We start from the raw sequence: 19,325 nt of genomic DNA, 5'->3' as shown, positions 1-19,325 counted from the left end.
ACAGTAATATTACATATACAGGTATTGATTTCCAGTGATAATATCAGAACTACTTATCTCTTTCAAAAATGCCAATTATATCAACAAGCCATATGTCCCCACATAGGGTTGCAAATGAAGTTGAAGTGTGGAAGCCCCATAACCCATATAAATTTAAAATTGGTCGAAATAAAATATCTGGGCATTATGATGAACTACACTCCTCCAAAATTCCACAAATATCCATTGAGCAGTTTCCAAGAGTTGCGTCCACAAAGTGTCCCTATAGTGTACAATGTACAAAAGTCCTGTAACTCCTGTAAAATTTGTCGAATCAAAATGGCAGCCCAATATGATCAACTACATATGGTAATGAACAATTCTAAAATCTGCCCACAAGTGTAGAAGACAGACACTGGCATTTCTATGTCCCTTTCTGGGAAGCGACAGGGTACAATAATACATGAAGTTGCAAGCATTGTTGTGCTTGGTATACCCTCACTTGTACAGAAAGTTGATAATGTACAGCACCCAAAGTTGCTGTAAACATATGCCCTATCTTTATAGTCACATATCACAACTCATAGGAAACATTTTTGTGACAAAAGTTTTTTCTATCATTTTAAATAGTAAAAAAAGCAAATTTCTATAAAATAGAAGTTGATATCAGAGAGCACCCAAAATAGTTTTCAACATATTTATCTATATAAAGCCACATATCATTTTTGAAATAAATCCACCCATTGGGAGCAAATAAAGTTGTGATGTAATTTGCATAGACAAGGTGATTCCAAAATACCACCCATATGTTGAGTGGAGGTATAATTTGTCTTGAACTTGTGCTATTCAGTAAAATATGAGGTAGCATTGGTTCTTGAGACAAATGTGTAATTTTCTCTGAAACAAAAATCCAAAATTTAATTTTATATCCTAACAGCTTAAAATCATGACTTAACTATGGCATATCTTACTTTCCCAGAAGAACAGCCACTCCCACTGTACTCCTTGAGGTAGACATAGGTGCTACATAACTCCACTGCCTGGCCTGTGGATCCCATCTCTCAACTGTGTTCAGGTAAGACCAGCCATCATGGCCTCCAACAGCATACATTGGTCCCTCCAGCACACCAACTCCTGAAATTATCAGACAGAATAATTTAAATATTAAGTGATGAAGCAATAACTATAAACTTTCAACTTCTTTTAAGAAAATGTAAATAATAGTATTTTAACTAATCAGTGATAAAGTTAACCCAAAAGGACAGACATTACATGACAAGGGAATTAACTCTAAAATAAAAAAAATCAAAACATTATGAGTAGGGAAAGAATATATACATGTTTTAATAATAGATGTAATGAAATATGTTTCCTAAAAATCAAATATATCAAAAGTGGTCATTGATAACTCTGAATATACTCATAAGCATTAGCTTTGTCTGGTTATTTAAATCACACATTACACTCCAATAACTTTCCTTACCTAAGCCATGCCTGTGAGTTGACATAGGTGGCATAAGTGTCCAAGATTTATTTTTAGGATTATAACATTCAACTGTATTTAGTGTTTTAAGACCATCCCTGCCTCCAACTATATACAACTTATCCTCTATGACAGCTACCCCAAACTGAAGTCTTCTGCCATTCATATTTGCTACCTGAGTCCATGTATTGGTTCTGAGATCATATTTTTCAATAGTAGTTGCACCTGGATGTAAATTATTACTGTTAATAGTTATACACCAAATAAACTTTGATTGGGATAAAGAACAGGATACCTATAATCTACGGATAGAAGCACACAAAATGAAATAAATAACACAAAACTTAAAGATAAAACATAGAAACTTAATAATAAAAGAGCAACCTAGACTCCATTAAAAACTGGGAGTACGGACCAGGTGTATCTGAAAGGTATACAACCTCTGCTTTAAAAAAAAAAACACTCCTTAAGTTGCATGTATGATGTCAAATCATGGTGAAGATGGCCCTACTAAAACTACAAACAAATTCATGATGGTGACTGTAAAACTTGTGAAATATGACAATAGTCTTGTGGCGCCATATCTAATAGCTTATAAGCTATTTTCTTTGTAAGGAAATTTATTGAGAGTTCCACGTAGCTTAGACAGGCTCTGGCAAAATGTATGAGGTTTAGTTTAAAAATCCAATGCAGGACCTGAAGGAATGTTGCCACGGAAAAATGACAATTTAAAATTATGTTTTACATAATACTGTAAACCAAACATTATTTCACATTTCATTATGTTGATTCAATTTTAAAGTTTTTTTAACTTTTAGATTAACATTTCTTTATTTCATGAACTCCAAACAGAGCAACTTATTCTCTCTTTTTGGCCCCTTTACCCCTGAACCCCTAGAACCCTAAGTGACAGGCCAGTGAGAAATTGATGTAACTAATAAATCCTTTAGCCAAGTCAATTAACTGGTTATATATTTCCACTACAATGCAAGCAGATCATCCTGCCACACTAGCATTAAAAAATATCACATATGACATTTTTGTTTTTTGCATAATGGTCAACTAACACAGCTAACTAGGGTACTCAAAAGAAATTAAAATTTAAAACCACTTCTTACTATTCAACTATCTTACTTCAAAGTGAAAACTGCCTACATCCTGTAACCATACATTAAATGTATTGTATTAACATTTTTCTGATGCAGTTGGTATATTTTCAATTTTTACCCTTTGATCTTTAGACGCTCTTCCATGGAAACACAAGTCACCTGATCGCAATTCTGTTCCACAATATGCCAAATACTGATAACATAGTGGGTTAAAAAAAAAAAAATGTATCGAAATTGTGTGCCATGTGTTATTTCCTGAATGAAATGAAGAAAATTAAAAGTAGAAAGAAAAAAATTTTACCATGTGAGCTATCTTTTTTTTAAAGATAGTACTTGTTAGGAATACCGACCTTTAGTACAATCAATGCCTCCAACAGCATACATAATGCCTACAGTAGATTTACGAGGTTTTGTCCTGGGACTTTGGAATGATGAGCGTCGCTCTGGTAGTAAGTGGTACTTTAAAGCCTCCATAATCAGAGCTTGACATTCTTTGTCCTCGTGGAAAAATGGATTACATTCCACATTGTCAGCAATGAACTATAAAATACAAATGAACACAATTATAAATCAGATATGGAATCTAAAAAATATCACTGTTGATAAGTTTTTGTTGATCAAAAGAAGCTGAGAAATACTACACTAGATGACTGCACTGATATGAAATATAATTATAGAAATGCCTCTTCAGTAACAGCACAAGTGACCTAATACCCACTTCACATATACAAATCTTTCTTACTATTCCTTATGAATAATCAATTTATAATCCTTCACAAGCAATCTTATTTAACTCATTTGCATCTGTAAATATATCTTAACAACTAGTACATTTGCAGACATTTGTATAGATCCGCGAAAGAAGAAAAAAAATTTATACATGTAAAACTTTTTACATGAATGTCCACTAATCTTTTATTGATTACTTAATATGTAAATGATTCGAAAGGCATCATTAACCGATCACACTAACTCATAAAGCATTCCCAAGAACTTATTGGTTTGCTATTCTATATGATTGTTTTACAATCCATTTACAAATGATTGTGAGTAGTTTATGGTATGTTTTCGATAGATAAACAGATAAACAAAAATTCACACAAACACTTTACAAATATATACAAATTCTTTGCCTACGAGAAAGAAGGTTAGCCTACCGTGCTAGTTGGAGAAGAAATTGTAAGAAGGTTTGGTATAATTTGAAATTTAAAAACATGTCAAATCTTTATGAATGTTCAATCGAAGAATGCTTGTGGCTGTATGGCTGAAATTAATATGAGTAAATGCAACCCTACTGAAAAATTATTACAGTTCATAAAACACTTAAATCCAAATATTCGTAAAAACTTGTAAGTTTATTGTAAACCATTCGTTAATTTTCCGTTAAAGCTTTGACAGAATTGTACTGGCAATTATTCTTAACAATATTGTATGCATTTGTAAATTGTTGAATTTAAAACTGCAATGAATTGTGAGAACAAATGCATTGCATTCATTCTATGTATATTCATACTTGTAACCAATCATAAAGCACTCGTAAATCATTCGTAAAAGTAGATTATAAGTATAAGTTTTACCAGTCTTGTAAATTTTGGAGAATCGTAAGGACTGGTAAGAATAATTCCTGTATGTGAAAGGGGTATTAAGGAAACAGGTAAACTTTTTATCATTTGTTTTCTTTACACAATCTAAAAAGATAATCTTTTATTGATAAATTCAATTTCTGGGGAAAAAAAACACAAATGAAAATCTATTAAAAAAAATTTGGTATATTTAAGACGCTAGTATTTTTAGCGACTTCTTACACTCGTAATTTAAGTACTTTGTATAGGCATATGATTTGCATGATTATATATTTATACTCTATGTAATGCTGCAGATCTGTTAAGTGTTAACTGCCATAGCATCATAGTTCTAGCTTCATACGAGATAAAAATGTAACTCTTGTATATCATACATGTGTGTTCTACGAGTGTTTCTTGCTTGTATTAGAAGGGAAAGTGTTCATGAAATGATTGGTTAGCATTGAAAATCCCATTCAGGCACAGGGGCTTGTTACTAGACTGTACATGTCATATACATTTATCCCGGCCCTGATATCTATGAATATTCATTGCCAGTTGTTCAATCTGGTTCCTAATCTGGTTCCATGGTCAATATCATAAGCGACCCAAAGATGGCTTCAACATACCTCTTTTGAAATATCATACACATGTCTATGTGGTTTTTTTTTGCTAGTATGAGAACAAGGTTTACATTAAAAGATGAAATGATCGGTTAGCATTGTATTTATGTAATATTACTCAGTTTCTAATTCAAACACAGGGGTTCATTACAATGTACAATACATAGGTCATATATATTATCTGGCCCCTGATATCTATATATAGCCATTGCCAGTTGTTCAATCAGATTCTGGGTAACTAAAAACATTCGGGTCATCACGGTTATGAAAGAGTACGCAATCATAACAAGGAAACCAAGATTTTAGCTGAAGTCACCTGATTTTAGAGCACATTGCTTTTGTGCCATTTCAGATGTTGAAAGTAAGCCAAAATCAGTGACAGAGAATATTTGAAGATTAGCGATTTTGATTTACTCCTAGAGATGTTAGAGGGTTTCATATGAGCCAGTCATTAGGACAGGCATTTCTTGCCTATGGAGACATAAGAGGTATTTTCATATGAGCCAGTCATTAGGACTGGTATTTCTTGCCTATGGAGACATAAGAGGTATTTTCATATGAGCCAGTCATTAGGACTGGTATTTCTTGCCTATGGAGACATAAGAGGTATTTTCATATGAGCCGGTCATTTGGACAGGTACTTCATGCCTATGGAGACATAGGAAGTAGTTTCATATCAGCAACTCATTGGGACAGGTATTTTTTAACTGTGCAGACATAAGATGAGATTTTACATAAGCCTGTATTTTTTACATGTATTTCTTACCTGTGGAGACATAAGAGGTAGTTTTATATGAGCCAATAATTTGGACAGGTATTTCTTACCTGTGGAGACATAAGAGGTAGTTTTATATGAGCCAGTAATTTGGACAGATATTTCTTCCTGTTTGCATTGTCATGTTTGGTCCACATCATCAGAGCATGAAATATTGTCTCCTCATCTGGGACATTTAAGTCATCGCTGGCAAGAAGACGGCATACTTCATCTGATGGCAGTAATAAGTATTCCTGATTCTGTATTACTTGTACGAAGTTCTCCTGAAATAAGCAAATATCATTCAAATTCCACTACATGTAAAATTTCTAACAAAAACCAACTGATGAAGAATTTGAAGTTGCTTCATCACTATTTATTTAGAAATTTTTGTTGAACTTAAATTTCTGATTAGTTATAAAATCAAGGTACACATAGCTGCAATTTTCAAGAATTTGTCTTATATTTTAAATTTAAAATTTTGTGATTTTACTTTTATAAAAATTTCTCACATTACTGTGAAACCTGTCCCTTTGGTGTGCCTGGGTTCAGTTCAACAGATCATAATTAACATATTATGATAGATAAATTAAGTTAAAAGTTGAATTGAGTCAGGTTAAACTGTATTTGAAAATTTTGATAAATATTTAAAAAAAAAAAGATGAGTTAAAACATAGTGGTTCTCATGGTATGGATGGATGATCTGGGACCATGAGTAGTAATACAAGACAACTTCACCATGAAATGTGACTTAATGTCTTAACTTAGACAGTTCATGCACAAAGGAAAATAAGTAATTAAATTTTTTTTTTTTTACTACAGGTTCATCTGAAACTCATGAAAAGGGCAACAAGTTCACATTTTTGTATGTAAATGAATCAAGTATGTCCCAAAAGTGAACTAAGAACTAAGAAATTGGGAAAGTGGTAATAAAAACTCACTTGATAAATAGTGTTCTGTAGAGAAAAAAATGGCAGGAAATTTTTTTTAACAGAATGAAACAAAACTGTTTTGATTAATTACATTACTGTTCTAACCTGAGATACAATTCTTAGAGGTATTTTTATTACAAAAATAAGTTTTTGAAAGATTTTAGGTTACTGTGCAAGTATTTATATTCATGAGTATCAATTGTCATAGTTTAAGGGAAAAGCACAAGTTCGTGGATTCTTGAATTCATGGTTTTGATGATCCTGCCATACAAATTAAGTAAATAATCCTTTCTGAAATCAAATTTTGTGATCTACCTTATCCACAAAATCCACAAAAATTGGTACTCAATGAACAATAGAACTTTCAGTATTTAGAAACTGACTCCAAAAAGTGTCATATTAATTAGTTCCTTATTTGCACGATTCTTAGATGAGGTTGTACTTGAAACAGAGATCTATAAAGATTTTTATGCTTATCGTTGATCCTGTTACATAAAATCCATTAATTCTAAAATAGTAAGAGACAAATGGAAATTTAATGAGCCATGTCCTACAATGCTTTCAACAATGTTGATGAATCTATCCAGGATCCATCTATAAATGTCTTATCTTCAGAGAAAATACATCCCTGATTCAACTTCTTTTGAAATGATGGTGGTAATTTTCACATGGACTTACAAGTAATGCCATATTGAGTCATGATAATAATTTGACCTTTGGCATATAATGCTAATTTTTAATCAAGTATTTGACTTCTGAAATTAAAGTGAACTACTGAACACCCACTATCATGTAATTACGTAATATAATGTTTTACACAAAAGGAAGCTTCATACCATTCTATAAACTAATTATTATTACTCAATAAAAATAAAGAAGCCAATTTTATAGTACGCTTGTCTCATTTTAGAATTATATAATAAGAACTGCTATAAACTGCTATTAAATTAATATGAATTACATAACATTATTTCATTTTCTGGGTACAACATTAATTATCTTTGCATGAATTGCCTGAATGTAGCTGAAATATTGCTGCTCGGGCGTTAAACCCCAACAATCAATCAATCTTTGCATGAATGCATAAATGGCATTGACTGTTTACTATTGCAATAGGTAGGTAGATGATCTATCAAATTTCAAACCATTTTTTTTTTCAGGGCATTGACAAGATTCAGGAATAGTCAGCCATAAATACCAGGTTAAGTGGCTTCCTCCTCATACTGTAAGGCAGGTTATTTTGGCTAGTGTAAAATTTGACAATTTTGATGCAAAAAGATTAATGAAAAATTTGACAGATTCTAATTGGGGCACTGAGTACTTAAGCACAGTGTAAATGTCATATGGAACTTATTTTGGAGTTTTTAGACAGACCACTAAAATATGCCAAATTTACCCACCATATGGTATTCTTCAATGCAGAATACTGTATAGTAGGGGAAATCACCTACTTTTGAAAGCATTGTTTTTTTGTGAAATACTTTATAAAATGGTGTGCACCAAGATACAAGAATTTTGGACTAGAACATATTGATTGTGAACTTTAGGATCATTAGAACATGTCATTGCCCTATAATAGTACATTGCCTTTCTGTCCAGGCTTTTTCTCAAGGTTTCGACAATTTGATTCTGTGCATGCTCTCTATAAAAGACATATGCTCCAGGAAGAGTTGTAAATGCTTATAAGCATTAGCTATTACAACAACAAAAAATTCTGACATCTCATTTTGAATGATTGCAGGGAAATTGCTCCATTCATAAAGCAATGCATTAAATGTCAAATTTTATTGGAGTTACCGAATTACAAAATGTGCAATATGCACATAATATGAAGTGCATGTGGCATGTAAGATCTCATTGGGAGATAAGGGCTTCACTTACATACTAAAGTCTCATTCATTGAATTACTTCATGTCATTATTGTTAAGAGTGCTTTAATCGCTGAAGAAATTCATCAAGCAAACACATGCTATGGTGAATTTTACTATGTTTTTTATTAGAAACACATATTGGTGTAAATACCAACAAGATATGACATTCAAATGTGACACATGGCCTGAAACTTACTTTGATTGTCCCATTGTGAAAGTTATATGCAGATATACAGACAAAATCTGCAAGGAATCAAGGTTATTTCATGTCTCACAAATGTACAGAATTGGCCATTCCAAACAATCTTATCCAAAAGCTTTAAAGACCCGAAGTATGTACGATAGAACAATCTAACAGCCTTTGAGACCCGAAGTATAGTGATTGATATGAAACAAAGATTAAAAATATTTAATTCATGAATACCCTACCGGTGCACCTGGTCCATGCTACCAGTTTTAAGTGGAGACCGAGTTGCTCATTTGCTTTTGTTACTTTGTATGATTTTAGTTATTTTATGTTCTTTGTTGTGCATGTTTGTTTTCCTTGTCTGGTCTTTGTCCCTGGATTACATTCTTATGATTACCGCTATAACCTTGGTTCCCTTGATTACTCTTTCTATGACAATAAAAAGAATATTAATGGGTACAAGAACATGCTCCATTGTATATTAAGTTGGTAGTGTGTCCGCCAGTAAGGGTGGATTCCTGGCTGATTCTGTTTTTTTTCTCTCTTTTTTTTTTGAGTGCATGGTCCTTTTACTGTTACACGTCATTCTTATTTGACAATGAAAGTATTTATGTGCCAGTCTCTGTAAGAATCAGGCAGTGGGTGAAACATGGTAGGAAAAAAAAACACTGTTTTGAATGTTTGATTTGACTATTTGCACCATCAGAATCAAGGAAGACAGACAAGATTTTCCACATTACTTTGGTGAATTGAGTTATAATTTCATTAAATACATTATAAATGAGCATTTCAAGGGCATATACCTCAATGGAAAACTCCATTTTCCTAACATGCTATTGAAAAATTTCTAAGCAAATCCAGTAATGTAGAGAGCAAATACTGATTTTTTTTTCAAATAGAGAAAGCATCCTTGAGTTAAATGGGGTTTTGAAACCAATGCATGTTTGTGATTTTCCCATTTTGCCTGATTCTTACAAAAACTCACATATGTATACAAACCTTACCATAACATAGTTATTTGCAACTTTATACAAATCTGTACAACATTGGATTTCAGCAAACTGTCGTATTCCAATACAGTTTGATGGGTGAAGCTGTTTCATAAGAAAGCTGCAGCAAGCCTCTACAACCTCTGATAACTGTAATAAACAGGCAGTGGATAGCAAACTCTCTACTGTATCTTCTTGAAGACCTATCTTTCCTATAAAAGACAAAATAAGATTCATAGAATTTTCAAGTGGTTGAATATTTACATTTCAACAAAAAAGTTTCAAAGTCTTGGTAATTATCTAGTCATGACTACCCTTTAACCAGGTAGCTAAACAATACCATTAACTAAGGTGTATTCCAAATAAACATGACCTTGGTGAGTATTGGTCAAAAAAGGATTGTCTCAGTTCTCTCAGTATCAAACTAGAAGACTTAACAAGAAACATGAAGTTTCCATCCGTAACACATGTCATAATGAATTTCTAAATAGCTTTTTTTTTTGTTTTATATTTAATAGGTTGCTGATACTGCTGATAAGGCAAATTATCTAAATTTTTATTTCATTACCTTCCAGCAAGTTGCCTCATTACAGAAAGACATGTACTACCAATCTTTAACAGTTTCAGATTTGCAATAATCAAAATTTAAACACAAATTATCAAATTATATAAGCACTCCCACAGCTCAAGCTTCTACAATATTGGACAAATTTAATGAAGTCTAAAAACACATCTTTTCAATTTCTCCTGTTAACAACTGAATTCCATATAATTCCATATTTAACCTGACCTGAATCAATTCTCTTTACTTCAGCATCAATAATTCCTTGACGTCACCAATCAATTAATTCAATGAAAATAGTAATACCTGGCAGACCTATTCAAAATCTTTCTCAGAAAGTATTTCTGTGTCAGGAACAAATATACCTGAATGATTATTTTGGAAGTAAATTGGAAAAACGCAGACATTTCTTAACAAGATAAAATGGATATAAAAGTCTAACATACATAATTATGAAAATCTAAATTTACAAATAGTAAGAATTTTCAAAGCTGATTTGTTATACAGAATTTCCTTTTGACTACTGCCTAAATTTTATCATTTCGGTAAATTTGTTATTACTCTTCACTGGTTCAAGTCCCTAAGTTTTCACTACAATGCGACTACCTAGTATATATAATCCAAATTTTTCCTTGACCACAAACACTTTCAGACCTTGTTGGTGATCTGATTGAGATTAATATCACCATGGAAGACTTTTTAATCCACAATTAATCAGCACTTAAGGATATACCGGCTCATATTAAAAAAAAATGTTCAAGTCTAATCCCTTTTGGGATTTGGGGCTGGAGATATGTAGAACAAAAACAAAAAACACAGAAACAATTATGGCTTTCCATTTGTCAAGACCAACATGGCAACACAATTAATATTCTTCATAGCTTTTTTAGATAACCAAAGATACTTGGAGGAGCAGACAGAGAAGCAGTAGTAGTACATGTACATATTACTGCCAAAAGAGAGACGAATAAAAAGTGGACAAAACATCTTTTATAATCTCAACAAATTAAATAGTCTGTCTATATGAAAATACACAAAGCTCTTCTTAGTTACTGTAACCTTTTTATATCTCAGCCAATTCATTATCAAGATATTTACAATCTTTATATTGGAAAAACCAGACAAAATATTTGTTTTATTACCATAAGAACATCAAACCTAGCACCATAAGCAATCCATTATAAACATGTCAATACAAAAAACAGACAAGGATGAAGAAACTTACAGCAAAAACAGATTATCTATACATTGACTGCTGACATATATATTAGTTGTTTTGATGTAGAAAATAATTCCTTATATCATGATGTTTTTGTTTTCAGTTAATACTATAAAGACAGAGAAACATCTATCAAAATATCAGCATCAATAAATAGGTCTAAGATCAGCATTAATCCTCCACTAATGACAAGTTATGATGAAGCATCCATCAAAGTATTAACAGCTAATTAGAAAAGATATCAAATTTTTGTTCCTGTCAGTCCATATAAAATATTGAAAGCAACTTTTAAGTCATAATTGGTATCAACATTTTATGGATATTCTTAGGGTTAAAAACTGAAGTGTTACTGTCTGCAAACCAATTTAACAGTGTTATAAGGGTAATATGAAGCATAGCATAACCTTACAATATAAACATTACAGACCTTTTGTTCTAAATAATAAAAAGTGCTTCATATTTTCTTTATGACTATCAGTATGTAAGAACTATAGACCAAGTATATTTAAGGAATGAATGTTATATTTTTCAGTCTATGAAGAAATAACCTCAATTTCATGGTACACACTAAATAACATGCATAGCAGACTATTTTTAAGTGTACACCAATGGGCATCCAGGTTATTTCAAATGCACAGAAGAAAACTAAAAGTCATTCCTTATAATATATAATAGTTTATAAAAATTTAAGGAATAAAACAACAAAAGGTTGATGATGTCACAGTCACATTACAAAATTTGGTCTATGTGAAGATGGACAAAGTTTTTAATCCCATTTGAAAGTGTGTTACATCTGAAATTAAATTATTACATGATGTCTTTGGTGTTTTACAAACATGTTACAGATTGACTGACAGACAAGAATATATCCCTGGCAAAACTTCGGGTGGCAAGGGATAACGAAGCTTAATCAGGGGTGAATCAAGAGATTTACAAAAGGACGGCAACCTTTTCTTTCTCCACGAACAAGTGAAAAAAATGAGAATTTTTATAATTCAATACTTAGTAAATAATACACATATGTGTATGAATTGAATTATTATTCCTTTTTAGGTATAAGATTACAAGATTACAAGATTATTACAATTCTAAAATTTGCTACTTTATACCACAACAAGACCAAAAGGGGGACCTGATATAAATTTTTTTTCCAGGATTGGTGCAGAAAAGAGCTGACAGAATATGGAAACTTGCTAATTAATAATAAACCACTTTACAATTTTATAAAGCAGGAGTTTGATATTACCATTATAATCCACAGAAGAGTCAATCTAAGTAATGTTTTACCCACAGCTATGAACCTATCAGAATGTAGGATTTTTTAAAGATTGATAAATTCATCTTTATTCATTTTAGAAACTAATTCATAAGCCATTCCCACAGGTAATGTTGGCTTAGCCATTTGTAGAAAAAAACAAATATACATGATGTAACATAGAAATTTATGGACAGAAATCTTTATTTGATTTCAATCCTTCAGAATTGTCTGCCAACCTAAAACTATCTCATGATTTATTCATGACCTCAGACAGAAATCTAAACAAATTATCTTCACAATTGCTTTAAATTCAATCTGTCCTACAATTCAGGACTAAAGACTTTACCGTAATGTTCATAAATTCAGCATTTACCGTGCTATGGTCCTATACTGATTGGTGATTGGAGAGTAGTTCTCACAAAAAGTAGTACTGAAGGATGAAGATCTAAAACATACAAGATAACTGTACATTGACAAGTTCGAAATACTGGTTTTCCTAAGTCAACATAGAAGGTGGGGAATATGAATATTAACACATTGCCCCAACAATCTTACAAATTTTCGTCAAAATTCAACCAATACAATGAGAGGAGATGCATCCCCTGAAATGCATAATATTCCAACTTCAGTGCGTTTAATGTAAATTATGGGTCTGTGACATGTCAATTATGTGATTGTGACATGTAGGTCACGTGCCTGTGAAGTTAATCATGTGTTTGTGACATTATCAGTCACATTGCCTGTGAAGTGTCAGTCATCTGCTTGTGACATGGTCTCTCATGCATAAGCACAATGTACACATCTTTTATATTGTTTTTGATGTAGTACAGATAGTTTTTATCAATTAAAAAAATAATGAAAAGCGTAAAAAATTGAACATATATCCCTTTACTATAATGTTTCATAGGATGCAATGTATGTGCACGGAATGGGGAACTTTGTACATTTCATGATGTGTAATACCTAGTGACAGGTGTAGAGTACTGCTATGAGCAATACTGAGTATGTTGTGAAAAGAACATGAAGGGATAAGTAACGAGAAACAAGAACCAGGAAAAATACATCAAACCACATGATTTCATTAGTATGATTCTTTTTGATCAGTAACTTACCAAATACAAGAAAAGTTCAAACTCATTTGAGCTATAAACATTCCAAATTAAAAACCTGATGAGCCATAAAGCCTCATACATACCATAACAAGGCTGTGATCACAGACAAATTAGTTTACCCTTCTATCAAAGGTCTTAGCAATCAGTGAAACAACCATTAAACATGAGATGGTCTGAGAACTCATATAACCTGTGCCCTAATGAGCCAGCTGATAACTATTACCTAATGAAGCTTACAGTAGTGTCTGGAACTAATAAAGAATCACCATGGCATAGGTATGATTTATTGACGTGAGGGAATAAAGAAATCTAATCACTCAAAGATATACCAATTAAAAACAAAATGGACATACATGTGATATAATTAGAAACTCTATAAAATTATTCTGAAATTCTGGTTAGGAGTTAGGTTGTGAACTCAGTACAGGAGGTTTTAAAAATGCCAATTTTTTTTTTTGCAGCTCCACTCAATAATCACCTGTCAATTGTTATACTGATTAAGTGTTAAAGTAAAATTATTAGCCCTAAAGTTCTGGGTTGTGTAATGTCAAATATAAACACATGATATCAAACACTTGACATTTCCCAGAATTTCCATTTCTTTAAAGTAGTTGGAGGATGGGATATGAAAAAGGGAGACATGTACCCTCCCAGAGTGACTGAGAAATCAAGGGCACCAAGATTCCATCAGAAATCATAAGAATGAAATCCAGGGACAAAGACAAGACATGGAAAATAGACACACACAACAAAGAACATAAAATAACCAAAATAATACTGGTACATACTAAGTAACAAAAGTAAATGAGCAACTCAGACCACTAAAAATGTGTTTTAAAGTGTTTCTACTTTTTTGCTTGTGTGTCAAAGAAAACAATTTTTTAAGAAGACCAATGACAACTTGATAATTATGGAAAAAACATAAATGCCCTCTTTGAGAGGTTATGACATGGTGTGTCAACAACATATTAGAACATCATAACTTATCTTGATCTTTACATTAAGTCATTCTCAAATATGGTACGGATCAGACAAACATTCTGAATTTGTCTTAAGTCTTTGAGTAAAATAAGGAATGTGTATAAATATACCAATCTATTTGTTTAACAAAAAATGCTGCTGTTACCCAGTATTGTCCTATAACACTTTAGTAACTCTGTGTCATTGAATAATCTGTATACAATAGAGAACAGAAGTTTCAAAATTTTATCTTTTTTAAAAACTTTTTAAAAAAAAAGGTCATAGAATTTCCAACAAGAGAAATGATTCATCCATTTAGTGGCTTCTGGCAGATACTTTTTACTATAGTGATGTAATTCCCACTTTTAAAGCAGCATGTAACTAGATATTGTCTCTCATCACAACAGGACTAATTCACATTGAACATTATCCTTGCTTTAGTTCCATTTGAAGCTGACTGAGAGAAAATCAAACTTACTTCAATAAATCTCATTTTGTAGTCAACAACTGATGTACTGAAATTTTCTTTTTACTAGAATCAAGAAAAGCAAGACTTGTACTTATTTTGTTTATTTTATGTTCTTTGTTGTGTTTGTCTGTTTTCCATGTTTGTCCCTGGCTTACATTCTTTTGATTTCCCCTAGAATCTTGGTTCCCTTGATTACTCTTTCCTAAGCCAAAACATTTGCTCCTGTGTTGTACTTCTACTGAAGAGTTTTCTGCACTGTTAAAGGCACATATAGCCTTTACACTATTCATATTAACTCTGAAAAAGACTTGAGTTCCTTATTGAACTTAATGGTCAAACTCAGGAGCTTATAACAGTTGTCAAAAGGACAACAATATAACGAAGAAGAGTAAGACACAAATGTTTGTGAAAAATTAAGATTTCATAAAGATAAAAAAAAATAATCTTATTTTTTTGTGGATTGCTAGATGTGTCCCCCATTGCCCTTATCAGTGACTTTTTATTCCAACAAAGAAGCAAAAAGAATTATTTGAGTTCCCTGGAAATAACAAACAGCTGTACGTCATAAAATTTTCCTCAACCATAATGAATCATTTTTGTGATTTTCTTCAAAACAGAGTATTTTTAACCACAATGATGTAATTCTGCATTTGAATATGAGCAAAAATATTACATTTTTGGGTCTTTCTACTAGCATTTCTCACCTTGGAAAGCAATGAGATTGTCATTCTTTAGACAAAAAAATGTTCTTTTTGATTTTTATAAATGTACGGTAGCAAAAGTTTAAGGAAAAACACTATTCTGTAACAAACAGTTGAATTATTTAGTTTATTAAGGAACAGCAAAAAGTTGTCTGTAAAATTGAAAACAGAAATAAAGAGAGTAAATGAATTTTCTGTAAGCTGAAATAGAATTAGTATGAGTATTTATTTTTTTGTAATCTATTTTATATTAGTGTATTATACTGTAAACATGTATTTTCAGACACACTACAGTCAATAGAGTGACAAAAAGAAATAATTATTTTTCTTGAATTGTTTAAATGGATATTATAAAAACTTAAATGTGGCACATATGTATAGGAGGACATAGAAAAAAGTACTATTAAAATTGTTTATCCGTAGGTAAATTACCCAGTAAATTAACATCCCTAAAACACTAGGATGATTCATCAATTTGGAAACCTAACAGAATTTTACTGAATTATGTAATCAAGTCCTTGTAACTGCTCTGAACAATATTATGCCGTCTCCCACAAATTTATTTTATATCACGAAAGATAAGAAATTTGATTTTTTTTTTCTCAATCTATGTGACATCTGACAAGAATCTCTCAACTTGTTTTTCCAATTTTCATTCTCGTTAACTGAAGTAGAAATTTCTTGACAAGCACTATAAAAACGACCATGGTCCTTAGCATTAAAAAAAATCTGAACAAATACTTGAGAACATTGAATTCCCTGAAAGACTAGAATTATTCAAAAGAGCAAAAATCTAATTACAAAAGAGATGGAAATTTCTTAATCTCTAGATAATGTGATTTGATTTGGGGAAAGCTACTTTCAGATCAAATTTAACCTTATTTATAATGTCCAATGACACATTAACTGTAGAGGAAACAAGACAACAGGTTACTGACAAATTGGGAAAACCCATCATCAACATTCTATCTCTGTATTACTATCAATCTTTAATTTTATCACAGGTGAATTTTAAAGGTACCAGTAAATATCACTTAGCCATCAATAAACTGGTCAATAACCAACTGATTTTCTGAGTTGCGTAAGTTGATAAGCATGCTTGAATGACTTAGAGGAATACTCAGAAAGTTTGGGTAATTCACCCATATTAGGGAGGCATTATATTGAGAGAAATATTTTGTGAACATTTCACTCTTTATACAAAAACATTATTGAAATACAGACCCATAGCCAGAAATCTTTTAAGGGGGCTTAAAAGTGGTTTATTTGGACAAAACTTTCTTGACATTAATAGTTCTTGAACATTTTAAAGCTATGGTTTTAACAGTCTTTAATGGTCTATTACTTATAAGGGTGGTTTTGCTGAAACCCTTAACCCCTGGGCTACAGTTCTGTAATCAATGGAATGCAATAGTGAAGACTTGAAAATTTCATTGTTCATTTCAATGCAAGAGCAGTAAAGAAAAGAAACCTCATATAAGGTGAACTATTTTCTTCTGCCACAGTAAATCAAATGCTTGATCATATGTTCTAGTTCTTCATTTTTTTCCTAATTGAAGGTGGTACATTTGATGTCGTAAGTTGATGTTGAATTTGAAGTTTTCTTGTTACTGTTTTAATAAAACTATCTGAATTTTTTTGTTAATAACTTGTTAAAACAGGTTCCTGTATATATTTTAGGGTATATAAACTAGATATTGATATTTTTTTTTATTAAAACATTGTTGTTATAACAACTTGCCTGACTAACTATTTCATAGACTACAAAACAACTCATGAAATATTCCCTTCATGGAAACGATTTATCAATTTGGTGGCATGGAGCAAAAACTAAATTTTAACTTTTTTTTGAGTGATGTAACTCAGATTTGGTATCAGCAAAGAAATAACATCGTATTATTATGTTTCACATCCTACTCAAGGAAGCCTGACATCAGAGATGAAGTCTTATTCCCTGATGAATTCTCCAGGAAAATTTCAAATTTGTTTCTATCAGTTTTATCTTTGTTATGCCAGAAATTAAATAAAAACTTGTTGACATTAGTAAGGAGGAAAAACCACTTATAGAAAGCTCATCAATTACCTTTAATGAGGAAATGTTTACAGACAGTAAATTCATGACAAAAAATATCCAACTTTTTCTTAAAAGGAAAAACCTAATTGTGAAAGAGGAGAAAATTGTGTAGAGCCATGATTTATTCTTCATTGAACAAGGCTTACAGAAGATCTACATCTTTATCTTGACAACAATATCTTAACTAACAAGCATGCATTTGAAAGACAAATTGTGACAAAACATGCAACACAAGTAGTCACTAGTACATTGACATTTTGTTTTCTATTTTCTAATATTACAAATCCAAAAGCCTTGTAGCTAACAGATTCATATCAAATGCTTATTTTCCCTGTTTGGTAGTCCTTGGACACTTAACTTCTCAGATATTTGTCATATAAAGGTGTTTGTTTTCTTAACAAGGTAGAACCAAACCAATATGGCCTGATTGCATTGTCACAGTAAAGCTTAGAACTATTTCTATTTCCATTGCCTTTATCTCCCTGAAGAAATATCCTGAATCAATTTATCCACTGTCCACGCCAAGAAAACAACAGTAAAACCTGTCTAACACAAACTCTGGATAAACTGGAAACCTGTGTAAACCAGAAATCTTCTCAAGTTCAGACAGGTCAGTTTAAATACTTTTTAAACCTGTGTAAATGGAACACTTGCCTTAATGGATCAAATCTCTCAGTCCAGAAGGCGTTCACCTTAGCCAGGTTTCACTGTTTACATTCATACCAATTCATTAGGTACACATCTATCAAATTCTTAATCTAACACATCTTGTACTATGTTAAGTTATTCCAAGGAAACAATTTCCTTACCAAAATAATCTCTATTTGTATATTGAGTTGTCCAGCTTTTCAATTTACAACTGTTTTCTATATAGAATGCAATGACTCTAATTACCTAACCACAGGACCTAGACTAATATTGTTTCACACAATACAAATGAATCCGAGGACTAAAATTGCCTAGACAAATTGAGCTTAACATTGGGACAAGGAAAATATTTGAAATGAAAAATCAAATTTCCTTTCAAAGCATCAGATGAATGGTCTAAACATCTTCAGACAAATTAGTAGAAATTCTTTAACAAAGAATTGAAACAATTTGTCCTAAGAATTACATTATGGAAAAAAATCGCTAAAATCAAAAGGCAGGATAGTAGTCATTGCTGAGGTATACTCAAAGACCAGGGTCTATTTGTTAAAAAAAAATAAATATCAGTTTGACTAAAGTTATCCACTGAATAAATCTAGTGCAATCTATATCTATGTCTAAATAACAAGGAATGTGCTGTATTTGCCACCAATGCCTGATCTGAAACTCAAAATGCAAAATGCTCATCCAAAATAACACCTTGATATATATGTGTACAACATTTCATGATGTTTGAATCAATATTACAATGTTAATCAATATTACAATGTGTACAATGAGGATATTCTCATTGTATATATACCCAATAAAAGTTAAACACATTTAGCGATAAA

The 19,325-nt window shown here is 31.6% G+C and overlaps 1 protein-coding gene across 9 annotated transcripts in view; it reads right to left on the bottom strand.

Moving 5' to 3' along the window:
- The window catches only part of LOC148604269 (kelch-like protein 5), a 72,102-nt gene that overhangs the window by 8,846 nt on the left and 43,931 nt on the right, over window positions 1-19,325 (bottom strand). For all 9 annotated transcript variants that reach the window (XM_088550277.1, XM_088550270.1, XM_088550276.1 and 6 more), the window contains exons 3-7: window positions 9,505-9,701; window positions 5,582-5,794; window positions 2,922-3,111; window positions 1,463-1,687; window positions 951-1,113 (exon numbers count right to left, since the gene is read on the bottom strand). In XM_088550277.1, the coding sequence (XP_088406403.1) occupies window positions 951-1,113; window positions 1,463-1,687; window positions 2,922-3,111; window positions 5,582-5,794; window positions 9,505-9,701 (988 nt within the window). The remainder of the gene's footprint in view (window positions 1-950; window positions 1,114-1,462; window positions 1,688-2,921; window positions 3,112-5,581; window positions 5,795-9,504; window positions 9,702-19,325) is intronic.

The sequence above is a fragment of the Perna viridis genome, chromosome 10 (assembly GCF_037379345.1).
Source record: "Perna viridis isolate PV_CMFRI_1.1 ecotype Kerala chromosome 10, ASM3737934v1, whole genome shotgun sequence".
In the NCBI taxonomy this organism is placed as follows: Eukaryota; Metazoa; Mollusca; class Bivalvia; order Mytilida; family Mytilidae; genus Perna; species Perna viridis.
The sequence above is the reverse complement of the archived record's forward strand: the minus strand, read 5'-3'. Positions and strand labels throughout refer to the sequence as shown.